Source organism: Piliocolobus tephrosceles, chromosome 1 (genome assembly GCF_002776525.5).
Source record: "Piliocolobus tephrosceles isolate RC106 chromosome 1, ASM277652v3, whole genome shotgun sequence".
NCBI classification, from domain to species: domain Eukaryota; kingdom Metazoa; phylum Chordata; class Mammalia; order Primates; family Cercopithecidae; genus Piliocolobus; species Piliocolobus tephrosceles.
Window position 1 is genome coordinate 83510975 of NC_045434.1, and position 15237 is coordinate 83526211.

The 15237-nt window shown below is 46.2% G+C and overlaps 1 protein-coding gene across 1 annotated transcript in view; it reads left to right on the forward strand.

Annotated features, from left to right (window-relative positions):
• Positions 1–2068: 2068 nt before the first annotated feature.
• STUM (stum, mechanosensory transduction mediator homolog) overlaps positions 2069–15237 on the forward strand; it is a 57146-nt gene continuing 43977 nt past the window's right edge. The window contains exon 1 of the mRNA XM_023203530.1: positions 2069–2270. Within this exon, the coding sequence (XP_023059298.1) occupies positions 2069–2270 (202 nt within the window). The remainder of the gene's footprint in view (positions 2271–15237) is intronic.

Sequence of the window (15237 nt, forward strand, 5' to 3'; positions counted from 1 at the left end):
CGGATTAGTGCATAGCAGCCTGTTTAACTTCTCTGTGCTTCAATTTCCCCATCTGTAAAATGGAGTAATAAATAATACTTACTTTGTACAGCTACGGTAAGGATTAAAAGAGTTAAAATGTGTAAAGGGTTTAGAATGATGCCTGGCAGAGAGTGCTTGGATAAATAAGTGTTTGTTGAAAATAAAACAAATCTGCAAATAGTTAACTGTAGTCATTGCTCAAGTCTCTTTGAGTATCGCCTTCTTTGGGACACCTCCCCGAGGCCTCCCCCACGCTAGCTGGCTTCACAGATAGGTCCATGTTGTCGCAGCACCTCCGACACATCCCAGCTGCAACATTCCTCACTGTCTCTAAGTCTGTCTTTGTAGTTGTTAGTATCTCTCGGCTCATTTCTTAGATTCCTGAAGGCAGAGCCTGGATTTTACTCAGTTCTCTCTCCCTGGAATCTGAGTCTTACTAGGCCTTCAATAAGTGTGTATTAAATGGAATCTTGCTTTGATTTTAATAAACACAGTAACTCCAGGCCAGAAAAGGCTAAGCGAGTTCTTCTAAGCCATCCAGGTAATTAGTGGCTGAACAAAGACTAAAAATTTAACCCTGTTCTTCTGACTGCCAAACCTAAGCTAATGACTCTTGTATGTGTGTGTATGTGTCTGTGTCTGTGTACACATGCATGTGTGTGTCCACCAGTATCATCACTAACCCCTGGTCATTTGCTTTTAAAATTACTTTATTCAGAGACTTATACAATAACCCTTGTTCTTTTAGCCTCTTCTGAGACCCTGGGTTGTTTATAATAATAGAGTCGATCACTATTATTCCTGAAGGGAGGATATTGCACCCTTCCAATTATTCAGACGATTTGCTGATTGTCTGGATAATTCTGAAGCCTTGAACCCCTCCCTAACGTTAGAGGCGGTAACTTTCATCCGTTTACTTTTTCCAGTTGCGGAGGCAATGGCAGCCTTATTCAGAGAATCGAATTCAATACAGGACCTCAAGCTGCGGGCTGTTGCTTCTATCAGCTGCCCCATTATTAACGCCAGACGGCGCTGTGTCCTCACTGGCTCTTTAATCACCACGTCGGGTTCACAAAAGGCCCAGGTTTCCTCCAGCATAGTTCAGGGGATAGTGAACGCTTCCCAACATGCCTGCAACAGGCGCATTTCTTTCTGCTTTTGGTGCGTGTGTGTAGGGAAGTGTTCCATTTTTAACCAGTCTTGCGGAGACCTGGCCTGGTGTTTGAAAATCTGTTTCCTCTATTATCGATCCGATCCCAGGATTGCTTTTTCTCTGACACTTGAAACAAATTCACTCTCTCTTTTTTTTTTTTTTTTTTTAGTGAAAAAATTTTTAAACAAAATAGAGCTGGGGGGTCTCGCTACGTTGCCCAGGCTGGTTTTGAACTCCTGGACACAAACAATTCAATTCTCCCACCTTGGCCTCCCAAAGTGCTGGGAATACAGGTGGGAGCCACTGCGCTCACCCCAATCAAAATCATTTAAATCACAACGCAATGAAGGCCGACTAGGTGTCAGGCACCGCGCGGTCCCTTGTCCCCATATCCCTGGCCAAAGGCATGCTCTAGATTAGGGGACTCAGCCTTGAGGCTTTCCCGACAGTGTCAGCCAAGCACACACTCCCAGTTCGCAGGGCTTCGTGGTCAAGGTTCCCCGTTCACCTATCTGGAGGGCGAGGCGTGTCCACCCTTCCAGCACCTGGGCAACCAGCTCCCCTTGCGGTTCTCTTCCACTGCCTTTCCTTCGCCCTGATTTTCCATTCCTTGTGAGTGGTGGTTTTGGTTGGGGGGAGGGGACGGGGAAGGGGCCTGGCGAGGAGGGGCGTCAGAGCGCTGTCACAGGGTGTCGCGCCGCCCTCCCCGCCCCTCCACCGGGCGTGTGGGGACGCCGGAGGGCGGGAGTCTCCGCGAGCCGCGCAGCGCACGGAGCACTGCGGCCGCCTGAGCTCGGCGCTGAGCCCGGAGCCCGCAGCCGGCCGTCTCCTGCTCCCGTGCGCTGGGCGCCAGCTCCGGCCGTGCTGCCCCGCTGCTTGAGAGCGCACCCGACCATGGAGCCCTCGCACAAAGACGCCGAGACGGCGGCGGCGGCGGCAGCGGTGGCGGCGGCGGACCCCCGGGGGGCTTCCTCGTCCAGCGGGGTAGTGGTGCAGGTCCGCGAGAAGAAGGGCCCCCTGCGCGCCGCCATCCCCTACATGCCCTTCCCCGTAGCCGTCATCTGCCTCTTCCTCAACACTTTCGTGCCGGGACTGGGTAAGACACGGCGGCCGCGACCCTTGCGACCTCGACCCCGCCGCGGGAGGGCGTAGGGGGAGAGACGGGCGCGGCCGGAGACCTCCTGGAGATGCTGCGCGCTCCAGTGCTGCGACCACGCGCGCCCGCCGGCTCCCCGCGTCCCCTGGCAGATGGCAGAAGCGCGTGGAGTGGGCACCCCAGAGGGGAGAGGCTGCTCCGGGGTCTCCGACCCGCAGGCGGGGCCCCAAAGAGCCGGAAACTTTGCGGCCAATGTTGGAGCCCAAGGCGGCGGCCGGAATGGCTCTGCCGGCTTCGGAGTAGGGCTCCAGTCCCGGCGCCCCGATTGCCGCTCCTCTCCGTCGCGCGCATGGGTCCGCGAGCCCATTTCTCCGAAAGGAATGGGGTTGAGGCAGAAGGAGCTCTTGGGCTTCGGTGGCAAGGATCAAACTCCCGGGCGTCGAAGTCAGCTGAGCAGGGGAAAGGGGACAAACCGGGCTAGAGACACCCGCAGACCCCTCTGATTCACGGCATGCGGACTGTGTGGGGACGAGAACTCTAGCCAGAGTCTCCTTCGCCTCATTCGGGGTGCCTGCACTTCCGCGAGCACCCCGCACGGCTCCAGGGGGATGGGGGATGATTTTATTAGTTTGGATGCACGTGGCCAGAGATGAACCCATAGCTCCTCCGGATCCCTTCCGTTCCTGAGAAGTAGAGAGTGCGCCGAGGTAATTCTGTGCAGGACTCTGGCAGCCGGCAGGGGTTCTAGCGGCATCTATGTCCCAAGTTTTAAAGCAGAGGCCCCCTACACAGATGGTGCGGGAGGGTGAATGGAGGCAGGGAATGAGAAGTTTTCCTGACCCTCCCTCCCTTAACCCCACCCCCAAGTCTCTGCCTGCACGCCCCTCCCCTCCTCCAGCTTGGCACTGGCTGCTCCTACGTGCTGGGAGGTGCCCCCCTCTCTCCCATGCCTGCCCGAAGAAGCAGGAGCCCTAGTGCCCTCTCCGGGAGAAAGCATGCCCCTGTCGGCGAGCCCGTTGCCAGCGTATGGCTCCAAGTTCCCAAGAGCAGAGGCCAGCTGGAAGGGTTTTTCAGTTTGACTTTGGCCTTTCTCACGGTCCGCTCGCTCTTAGCCTGCTTAGCAGGGGCCTCTGCTGCGGTGATCGCCAAGGCCACAGCCACCCACGCAGGACCTGTTCACTTTCCCCTCCGAGCTTACTTGTCTTTCTACCCCAAAGGGCTGCTCCGCCAGAGCAGCCTATCTGAGCAGTAAGTTAGGTGGTCTTTAGTTGGGCTTCTCTCTCCTGGGATGCTTCCAGCAGCCTGTCCCCCTGGCTGGTGTCATCAGATCAGCTCTCTTTGCACATTTAGATACTGCAAGGAGGCAAGCTGATGTTAATTTAGTTTTATCAGAAATTCCCACCTGCTGGAGTAGAAAGAGACTGCCTGCCCCTCCCTCTGGCGGATATGAAGATCCTCCTGAGCCAGCTTGCATCTTGATTCACCTTTTTTTTTTTTTTTTTTTTTTTTTAAGTGGTGAGGTAAATGCCACTCTATGGTCTTTTGAGGAAACAAATGCATTGTTGCCAGGTGAGAGGGGCTGCACCAAGTCACTGCTGCACGAGGAAACCACCTTGTGGGAGACCAGCCCCAGGAGACAGCAGCTGCCCACCCATGCACCTGTGTGTGCCCCCCTGTGTCTCCCCTCACTAGGTGCCTTTCCCAGCTTTAGCCCTGCTGCATTGACAGCATCGACTGCAGGGCATCGTCCATTCCGCTGACCCCTGACTTTGCCCTGGGGATCCAGCTTTTCCCTTTGTGAGATCATAATCCTATGGGATTTTTGTGAAACAAACAAACAAACAAACAAACAAAACAAACCATTATAAGAAACCAGGAGAAAATAAAGGGAAGATATGCAAACCACAAAAGCAATAAATAAAACAGGTGAGCTTTAGGTGCACAGATTTCTGAATTTTCAGTGACATAATCCTGGCTTTTTTTTTTTTTTTTTTTTTTCATTTTGCTTTGGTTGCTATTGTACAGTTTCCTGGGTGCACAGGCTCCAGCTCCTCTCCACATAGAATGATCCTTAATGGTGGTTCTCATCTGTAAGTCAGGCACACCTATCTCTTGGCATTACTGAGAGGATGAAACGTGATTACCTAAAGCCCAGTGTCTTGTGCATAGGAAGCTCTCCGGGGATGGTGGGTCCGTCTTGCTCTTCTGCAGAGCTGAGCACTGGTCCCATCTCTGGGTGGGGGTTGCTGCAGCAGGGGCAGCACTGCCCTCTGGACTACTTAGAAGCAAAGACTCCTTGAGTGCTTTTGATCTCTCTGCTCCCCTCTCCACCTGCAGTGGAGTCCCAGGCAACAAAGCAGCTCAAACCAATCTTGCAGGTGGTTTTATTGCTCTCCTCTCCTGGGAATGGTTTAAATGGCCCCAGCTCTTGGAAATCCACCACTTGGCCCAGATACACTTCTCCAAGGCCTCCTGGCTAGTCTGAAGCTCCTGGAACAACTGAATATTCATGGCTGATTCTGCCCTTTGATGAAATGCAGCTTCTTTCAGTTCACTCATTCATTTGACCAACACAGGCACCTACCACATGCCAGGCATTGACTAGGGTTGTGATGATGAATAAATCAGTCAGGATGTCATACACTGATGAGGAAAATTGATGTCAACTTTGTCTGAATTTGATAAGTGCTAGGATGGCAGCAGGAACAGAGTGTTGTAGCAGAAATTAATTCTTCCTGGGTGTGAAGGAAGGGGGCTCAGAGAAAGCCTCCCTGAGGGAGTAGTGTTAGGTTAGACCTTACTGAGAAAATCTATCACATGGCCTAAGCACTTGCCATCCTCACTAAACTCCCATTCTGGAAATTGCTGCCACCACTGGCCCAAAGATCTCTTCTTTTTTTCTGGAAACTTCCTTCCCTACAAGTACTCTCTTTGATTGCAGATTGGATGAGAGGGCTATCTTTGCTGAATGAAGGCTTGTTTATTTTTTTTCCCTCTGATGTAGGTGTCTCATGTCCATTCAGTCTTCAGGACCTGCCATGGAGAAGCCCCATCCTTAAAATTCCTGAGTGCCTTCTCCACCCAAGCAACAGTGCTCTCGGGATAACACTCATATCATGAGTGGGATGTGCCCTCTCCTAGGGAGTGGCTGGAAAGGAGAAGTGATTTATAATCACTCCAACTCCTCACTGAAACAATGAAAAACAATTTTTACAAATGGACATTAGTAAAGACAGTCACCTTTAGTCCTACTCAGTGAAACTCTACTAATAAAGACCACCGTTGGTACTTTCATGTTCCAACAATTAGGGTGTTTATAAGTATATACACTATTATTCATACTTGTAATGAAAGTTCATTGTTATGCCCCCAAATGGCCAGAGAGTTTGTCTAGTGGTCAAGGGTATCGTTATACTTTTGTATTTAAAAATTATCTCTCTCTTGATTTGGTGAAACGAAAATGTTGATATCTCAGTGACAGGGAAAGTCAAAGGGAGGAGGACCTGCATTGACCTTTAACCACTCCACTGGACTCAAGACATCAGATAGGAACAATCTATCCCTAACACACTGCCTACCTGTGATGCTGCTAAAGTCTTGCTTGCTCAATAAGAGCACCACAGGCTGGCTCTGCTTCTTCTCTCTCTTTCCTCTAGACCCAAGTCTCAAACTGATGATTAATCACGTCCCACCTCCCAGCATCTTTTGTATCATAGATTTTTTGTTGCTGTTTTGAGACTTTATTCTTTGTCTATCTAAGTAGATCTTAAATTCCTTGGGAGCAGCAACTGTTTTAAATGTCTTCTTGAAAGAGTATTTTATCCACAAATACATATAGACTACAATTATACTCCTGGAATAGGCATTAGAGAGCATCTGGTCCAAAGCCTTTATTCAATATAAAAGGGAAGTAGGCCTGAGGATGCAAGGACCAAGGAGGTTTACAGCCTACTAAATCTTTTGAAGGAAGTTCCTGAAGAGGTTTTTCAACAAAGTAAGGGAGTAAACCAAGAAAGGAGATATGAGATTCAGGAAACAGAGGATCCTATACAGAGTAGCCATGAAAAGCAACCCCAGGATGAAATTATTCAGCAGAACAAGAGAGTAGTTACTTTTCATTAGAGTGGAAGGAAAGAGGTCTCTGAAGGTGACATGAGAGAAGGACATTCTAGAGAGTAGAGAGTATTATTAGGACACTGCAAAAAATTAACTTTGTAATGAAAAGCAGAAATCAAGCCAAGAAAACCACCCAAACAAAACAGAAGGCAATTAGTAATTGCAGTAAAGACAAAGAGCCATGGAAAACATTAAGATTCAAAAATGAGGCAGTTTGCCCAATCAGGTCAGAAGGAGACAGCAGGCTTCAAAAGGAAAACAAGAGTCCAAACAATAAATGGAGTGGGAAGAAATTTGGAGGATATTAGGGATATGATGTAGAAGGCAAATTTTCTTCTATCAACAAGAAAAAAGAAACATAATTGGAAACTTCTGGAAAAACAAAAAATTTCTTATGAAAGGGATAGCCCGAATATGAAGCAGTCCAAAATGTGGCCTGATTTTGAGCATGTGGTGGAATGTAAGAAAGGCTCTAAGCACATAAGGTCTGTCATTGGAACAGTGGTGCATGATATGGACTCTTTGGCTCTGCAGTAAAGAATATTTGCTGCCGGGCGCGGTGGCTCAAGCCTGTAATCCCAGCACTTTGGGAGGCCAAGACGGGAGGATCACGAGGTCAGGAGATCGAGACCATCCTGGCTAATACGGTGACACCCCGTCTCTACTAAAAAATACAAAAAAATAGCCAGGCGAGGAGGTGGCCGCCTGTAGTCCCAGCTATTCGGGAGGCTGAGGCAGGAGAATGGCGTAAACCCGGGAGGCGGAGCTTGCAGTGAGCTGAGATCCGGCCACTGCACTCTAGCCTGGGCGACAGAGCAAGACTCCGTCTCTAAAAAAAAAAAAAAAAAAAAAAAAAAAAAGAATATTTGCTTAGTCATAATGTAAATGCTGCTTAGTGGCTTTCAACTTCTAAAATCAACAACAAAGCACTGAAGACTACTTAAGAATAGCTATAAAGGAGTATGTAAAGAGTTTCTGGCTTGACAATATAAAAGAAGTTGGAGAGTAGAAGAAGAGAGAAGAGGAATTGTGATAGATTAAATTGTTGTTCCCAATTATTCACTGTTCTCCCTGAAAGAGGATTTCACACCCCCACTTGATGCCATATGGCTTGCCTGCCCTTGTAGGAAAATATTTCCTCCCCTGTCTGATAATCCGGTTTGGCCACGTGACTCGCTTTGGCCAATTGAATGTGAGTGGAATTGACATATTCCACGCGGAACAGACACGTTAAGAGGCGGTGTGAAGTTCTGCCATTGTTCTTTTCCCTCTCTCATGAAAATAGCAGGTCTCAGATGGGGGATGCCCTTCTACTAGTTCCCAGAATAAGCAACACATCAGAAGCAGGCCATGGCATGGCATGTGAATCAGAAATAAGCCTGAGTTGCTGAGATTTTGTGGTTGTGGGTCTTGTTATTGTCCCAGCATGACATATGCAAAGCTGACTTACAGCAGATGGTAGGATAGAGGCATGAATACCCTAATCATATAAAATGGGAGTCAAGAGATGCTGTCTGTAGTTAATAGACCAAGAAATAAAAGGCACCAAGGTGACCAATAGACGAACTGAAATAGTTGATGTGTTGGGACAGTGAGATGATAGTGATCTGCTGGAATAATATGGGAACAAGAGTAAAAGTGCAATGAGGGGTGATATAAGCAAGCTGGCTTGTACGTATTACAGCAGAAAGTGGATAGGTGATGTCTAAAGTTGATAAAACACGAAAAAGCAATATAAGTGTACTCTTTGGAGACTGGGGAAGCACCAGAATTCCCAGTCTTTCTGGCATCATCAATTTTTCTGTCTATTGGCTCATTCCCAGCAGCACACATCCATGCTGAATTTGCCTACCTTTTAAAAATAGCCTCTCCTGATCCAATATCCCCTCTGACCTGTGCCCATTTCTTTTCTCCCTTTCACAGCAAAATTCCCTGAAAGAACTGTCTGTAATTGTTCTCTCCAATCCCTTCTCTCTCATTTTCTTGTGAACTCACTTTAATCATGTTTTTGCCTCCATCACTCACTTACACTGCACTTGTCAGGGTTGCCAGTCTCCTCCAGGTTGCTAAATCCAGTGTCCGGTTCTCTGTCTTCCTCTTCCTGGACCTATCAGCAGTGCCGGCCAAAGGGGCTCACTACCTCCTCCTGAAATGCTTTCTTTACTTGGCTTCTACAGCACCACTCCCTCCTAGTTTTCTTTTCACCTCAAGGCTCTTTCTCTGTTTCCTTTGCCTCTCTTGACAACTTCTAAACTTTAGGGCTCCCCAGGGCGCTTGGTCTTCTTGACCTTGATCTTCTCTTTTCTGCCTGTATTCACTCCTGCAGTGATCTTGCCCAGTCTCTGGGCTTTCAATTGCATTTTTATGATGATGACTCCCCAGTTTAGACCCCCAGCTCAGGCCTCTTCCCTGAACTCCTGAGTTATATATCCAACTGCCTTCTCATTGTCTCCACTTGGAAACTAAAAGGCATCCTAGGCACAACACATCCAAAACCAAACTCCTGGTCTTCTTTCCCAGCCCTGCTTCTCCCTCCTCTTTCCACATCTCAGCAAATGGAGGACTCCCAGTGGCTCTGGCCAAAAACTGAGATTCAACTCTTTTTTTTTTTTAACCCCATGCTCAATCTGTTAGGAAGTCCTCTTGGTCTGCTTTCCAAGCCTGACCAGTATCTGACCACTTCTTACTACTCTCTGGTTCAAGCCTCCATGTTCTTCTGCATTATTGCAGTAGCTTCCTATATGGTCTCCTTGTCTGTACTCATGTCCCTTACAGTCTGTCCGCAACATGGCAACCAGAGTGCTGCTTTTTAAACATGAGTGAGTCAGACTGTGTCACTTTTGAGCTCAAAACTTTCTAATGGCTCCCATGTCACTCAGAGTAAAAGCTCGAGTCTTTATTATGACCTGTAAGGACCTAAGCCAGAACTTTCCAATAGAAATATAAGTCACATAGGGAATTTAAAATTTTTCTAGTACATACCTATATCATAAAAAGTAAAAAGGAATAGATGAAGTTAACTTTAATAATATGTTTCATTTAACCCAATATATTAAAAATATTATCAACATATAATCAATATAAACATTATTCATAAGATGTATTTTCTTTTTTGCATACTAAGTTTTCAAATCCGGTGTACATTTTACACTCATAGCACATCTCAATTTGGACCTGTCCCATTTCAAGGGTAATTTCAAGTGGATGTATTAACAGCATCTGAATTTCTTCTGAGAAATGGCAAGGGACCCAGCTGTCATGGGAGTGGTCAGTTAATAGATGATACAGCGGAATTTTGTGTCTCAATGAAGGTTAGATAGCTTGCTAAGCAGAGGAGGGCTTGCTTCTGAGTGCCTTCAGCAGCATTTCACTCTTAACATGCTCCTACTGTGTGCCAGGTCTATGATCAGAGCTGAGGCACAAAGACAAAGAAGATGTGGTCCCTGCCAAGGAGCTGACAGTCTAACGGGAAGGCAGATGCTAATGAATACAGACAGTAGTGTGTGCTTTAATGGAGGAAAGGATGGGCCATTGGGGCCCATCTCATCCAGTCTGCAGTGGTGAGGCAATGCTTTCCTGGCAAACTTGGCCATCTGGGAGATGAGCAACAGACTGAACAGAATGACCTGGATGATCTAAATCAAGTGCCGTTTCGAGTTCAACATTAGGTTCATGATGCCACAAAGCATCATGAAAAGGGAGGTCAACTAGAAGCCAGGAGGCGTCAGACCTAATTCTGGCTCCTCAGTAGCATGGAACCTTGAGCACATCACTTAGCCTCTCTGAACCTCAGTTTTCTCACTTATAAAATGAAAATAATAATCTCTGCTTGGGCATGTCACAAAGTCATTATGCCCCGTCAACTGTAAAGCACTCCAAGGTCAGAAAAGGTTATTGTTACCAATTAATATTAGCAAAATCCCCTTTGCGCTTTTAAATTTGTGAATTGACAATTTCTAATTATATAAATTTGTGGGGTACAAAGTCGTGCTCTAATTTATGAATACAATGTGGAATAATTACATCAAGCTAGTTAATGTATCCATCATCTCAAATACTTAACGAATTTTGTGGTGAGAACATTTGAAGTTTACTCCCTTAGCAACTTTGAAATGTATGATGCTCTATTATTAACTATATTTACCGCACTGTGCAATAGAACTCAAAAAGGGGAAAAAAATCATACTTCTCCTGTGATTTTGTGCCTTTTGACCATCATCTCTCCATTTCCTTCGCCCACCTCAGTCCCTGGCAACTACCATTCAACTCTCTTCTTCTATGACTTTGATTCTTTTAGATTCCACATATATGCGAGAACATGCAGTATTTGTTTTTCTGTGCCTGACTTATTTCACTTAGCACAATGTTTTTCAATTCCATTCATGTTGTTGCAAGTGATAGACTTTCCTTTTTTAAGGCTGAATATACTCTATTGTGCATATATAGCGCCTTTTCTTTATCCATTCATCTGCTGATGGACACTTAGATTGATTTCATAACTTAACTGTTGTGAGTAGTGCTATAGTAAACATGGGGTGCAGACATTTCTTGAATAAACACATTTCAAATTTTTTGGGTAAATACCCGGAAGTAGGATTGTGGGTCATATGGTCATTCTATTTTTAGCTTTTTGAGGCACCTCCATACTATTTTCCATAATGGTCTTATAATTCGCATTCTCACCAACAGTGTACAAGGGTTCCCCTTTTTGCCACATCCTCACCAACACTTATTATCTTTCATCTTTTTAAAAGTCATTCTGACATGTCCAAGAAGAGAAAATTAGAGGCCCATATTCCTAATGAACATAGATGCAAAAATCCTCAACAAAATACTGGTGAACCAAATTCCACAATGCATTAAAAGGATCATCCACCATGATTAAGATTTATCCCTAGGATACAAGAACGGTTCAACATATGCAAATCAGTAAATGTGATACATCACATTAACAGAATAAAGGACAAAAACCAGACGATCATTACGTTAGATTCAGAAAAAGCATTTGACAAAATTCAACATCCTTTTATGATAAAAAAAAAAACCTCACCAAATTAGGGATAGAAAGGTCATACCTCAACACAATAAAGGCCATATATGAGAAGCCCACAGCTAACATTATACTCAATGTGAAAAGTTGAAAGCCTTTCCTCTAAGATCTGGAACAAGACAAGGATGGCCACTTTTGCCACTTCTATTCAACCTAATGGAAGTCCTTGCCAGAGCAATTGGGCAAGAGAAGGAAAGAAAAGGCATCCGAATAGGAAACGAATAAGTGAAATTGTCGTTGCTGATGACATAATCCTGTATATAGAAAACCTTACAGACTCCACCAGAAAACTGTTAGAACATATTAGAATATAATACAATTAAGTCGTGCGATACAAAGTCAACACACAAAAATCATTAGCAAAATCCCCTTTGTTTCCAGGATCATTCCTGGGGTATTTCTCTGAGTGGGAACTGGGGGTGGACAGGGTGACTAACAAGCACTTTTTCAGCATCTCAGTTCCATGCAGCACATGGAGCTGAAACCTAGGAATTCCCACTGGGAACCCAACCAAACCTCCCACACGTGACGTGCTGGCTTGAAGGGGAAGGGCACACATTCTCCAGGGCTTAGTTCAACACACCAACTAGAAGCTTTCTCCACTGTGCTCCCCAAACCCTGGGCCTGTGTGAGGGATGTGTCTCTGAGGCTAACTTTACAGTTTGGTAAAAAAGGCTGTGGGGAACATCAAAGTGGTGACTGAGCGTGTGTGTGTGTGTGTGTCTGTGTGTGTGGGTGGACGTGCACCTGTGTGTTTGTGTGCACAAATGTTCCATAGACTTTACCTATAGTTATTTTACAATAAAAATTAGAGCATAGTTTAGTTTCTAGGTCTGGGTTTGAAAATCTCTGTGTCCTTATACCCTTGAGGCACACACTTGGTGGTTTATAGCATACTTGTAGCCCCACAGTCTGGGGCAGTGTGGGGTGGCAGGTGTGTCTTCAGCATGGGAACTTCCCAATGAGAACCCATGAGAATTGGGTCCCAGGCCGAGCACATACTAGAAATGACATTCCTAGGGAAAAGTGGAGGCAATGGGAAGGAGACCATATTTTCCTAATCAAAAGGCAGGACACGGGGATTCCTCATGCATTTATTTTATGACAGACCATAAATTACATTGATGAAGTAAATTTTCTTGAAAAGAATAAAATGAGATGAGGCCGGGACAGCCCCTGAACCTGGAATTTGTAGGGGCCACGGTCAGAGCCCCCTGTTGATCAGAGCACTCAGTCCAGCTCTGGTCTCTGTTGTCTGAGAAGTTTGACGCTGAGGCCAAGAGCAATTTGCTGTTTGTGGAAAAGAGCCTGTCCTGAAACCTCAACAATGAAAATGGTTCAACTTTTCAAGGGCCAAGGAACTTTAGGATGGCTGCAACCCCTTCAATTTACAGACAAGGGAAGAAAGGAAGCCTCCTACTACATCCAAGGCTCTAACCCACAATCTCACCATCAGTTACCCTGGCTTCGGGGCCTCCCTGCCTGTCACAGTGCCTGGCTTGTCCTGGAGGGTTAATTCATATTTGTCCAGTTAACTGAACACACTGCTGTTGATGAAGACTTGGTGAGGACTGCAGAGGACAACTGCATAGCCACATGACCTGTTGGTGACCACATCAGTGCCTGCCACCGGGACCCTTCTCCTCACTGCTCCATCCTTGACCCTCCAGAACAACATTATTGAGATATATTTACATACTACACAAGTCACTCTTTCAAAGTGTATAATTCCGCCTGGACATGATAGCTCATGCCTGTAATCCCAGCACTTTGGGAGGCCAAGGCAGGTGGATCACAAGGTCAGGAGATCGAGACCATCATAGCTAACACAGTGAAACCCCGTCTCTACTAAAAATACAAAAAAATTGGCCAGGCGCGGTGGTGGGCGCCTGTAGTCCCAGCTACTAGGGAGACTGAGGCAGGAGAATGATGTGAACCTAGGAGGCAGACCTTGCAGTGAGCCGAGATCGTGCCCCTGCATTCCAGCCTGGACAACAGAGCAAGACTCCGTCTAAAAAAAAAAAAAAAAAAAAAAAAAAAAAAAAAAAAAATTAGCCAGGCGTGATGGTGGGCACCTGTAATCCCAGCTGCTTGGGAGGCTGAGGCAGGAGTATCGGTTGAACCTGGGAGGTGGAGGTTGCAGTGAGCTGAGATCATGCCACCGCACTCCAGCCTGGGTGACAAAGTGAGACTCTGTCTCAAAACAAACAAAACAAAAAAAAAACACACAAAGTATATGATTCAATGGCTTTTAGGAGATCTGTAGCCTTTTGCTCCTAACTCAGCCTTGTCTTCCAACCTCACTACTTGACCACTTTTCTTCCAGAACCTTGGAAGTTTAATGAGACAAGAACACTGTAATCCAGGTGCTCTTGGGGAAGGGTAATCATTTGGAAACCTTTTTGCTGTTGCTGTCTCCAAGTTCTGCCAGTGCAGGAATCCACATCTCAGAAGACAACGCTCACATTAGTTTGCTGTTTGGCAAGAAGCGAGCAGCCTCCAGGCTATGGAACATTGTTTGGGAGAGTGTCATCTTCTATTTTCTGTTTCATTTGAAAAAGAAGCATGTCACCAAGCAGAAAACATTCTCAATGAAAATGGAATAGCACAGAGCCAGTGGCACAAGTTGAAATGTGGGGCGTGTTTGTGATGGAGTGAGTCACTCTCTCTGGGATGGATAAGTTCTGGCCCTGGTTGGGGATGTTGCATAGGTTTCAGAAGTGTCACTCTTAGGCCAGGCTGCAGAAGAGAGCACTGACAGCAGATCAAATGGAAATGGGTCCCCTGGGTCACATCTCAGAATGGCTGTGGTATAATGCTCCCATTTTGATTTTCTCTGTTAGCAGATTAAGCACATTTCTATTCATGTCTCACCTCTGATCATTGGATCCTCCTCCCCTGAAATTCTTCAGGAGCTCCCCATTGTCCATTGAGCCAAGTTCACATTCCACATTGGACCCACGAGGGTCCAGCGAGCTTCACCCCTTCTTTCCCTCGCTTTATGTAGGCCTTTATTTGGGAACATTGTTGCTCCTGCTATACCCTCTGCCTGGTACACCTTCCTCTGTCATCACTGTCTAACTCCTACCCAGCCTTCAAGACTCATTTGAAATGCCCTCTTCCAAAAGCCTTTCCTGACCATACCAGTGAGGTGGGCTCTTCCTTCTTCAGAATGGTCAGGTCACTTAGGACATTCCTCTTGCTCTCCTTGAGAATCTGGTTCTTTGGTTATCTTAATCCTTTTATGTGAAATCATCTCCTTGAGGGTAGGAGCTGTGCTTTACTTATCTTCTGTTTCCAATCGCAAGTAGCACCTTCCTAGTAGGTGTTTGCTGAAGTGAAAGTACATTTGATTTGCATGTTAACTACTGGTAGAAGAGGTGGAACCAAGAGCAGGTCCTTGTTCTTTTAACCTAGTGGACCCTTCTCCAATGAACACAGGCTTTCCTGTCACTTCTTGGCCTTCCTAGCTCAGAGTTCTCAGGGCTTCATGCAGAATGAGGGCAGATGTGCTGTCCTACAGCATGTGTGTCTCTGAGGAGTCCTTGGTCCCCAACCACTCGGGGAGGAACTGGAGCAGAGGAGAGATGTTGCTGGGACAGATGGCCTGGTCTGTGGGGGACTTGTTGGAGCAGTTATGATGTTATTGAGAAGAGCGGGGCCACTGTCTCTAATTACCCGTGAACTTTCCAATTTTGTAGCTAACCACTGATGAGTGTGAGAGGAGTGGTGGAAGGAATCAATCTTAGTAAATCTGGTTAATAAAGATTGGTTTGGTCAATAACCATCAAATCTAAGTCT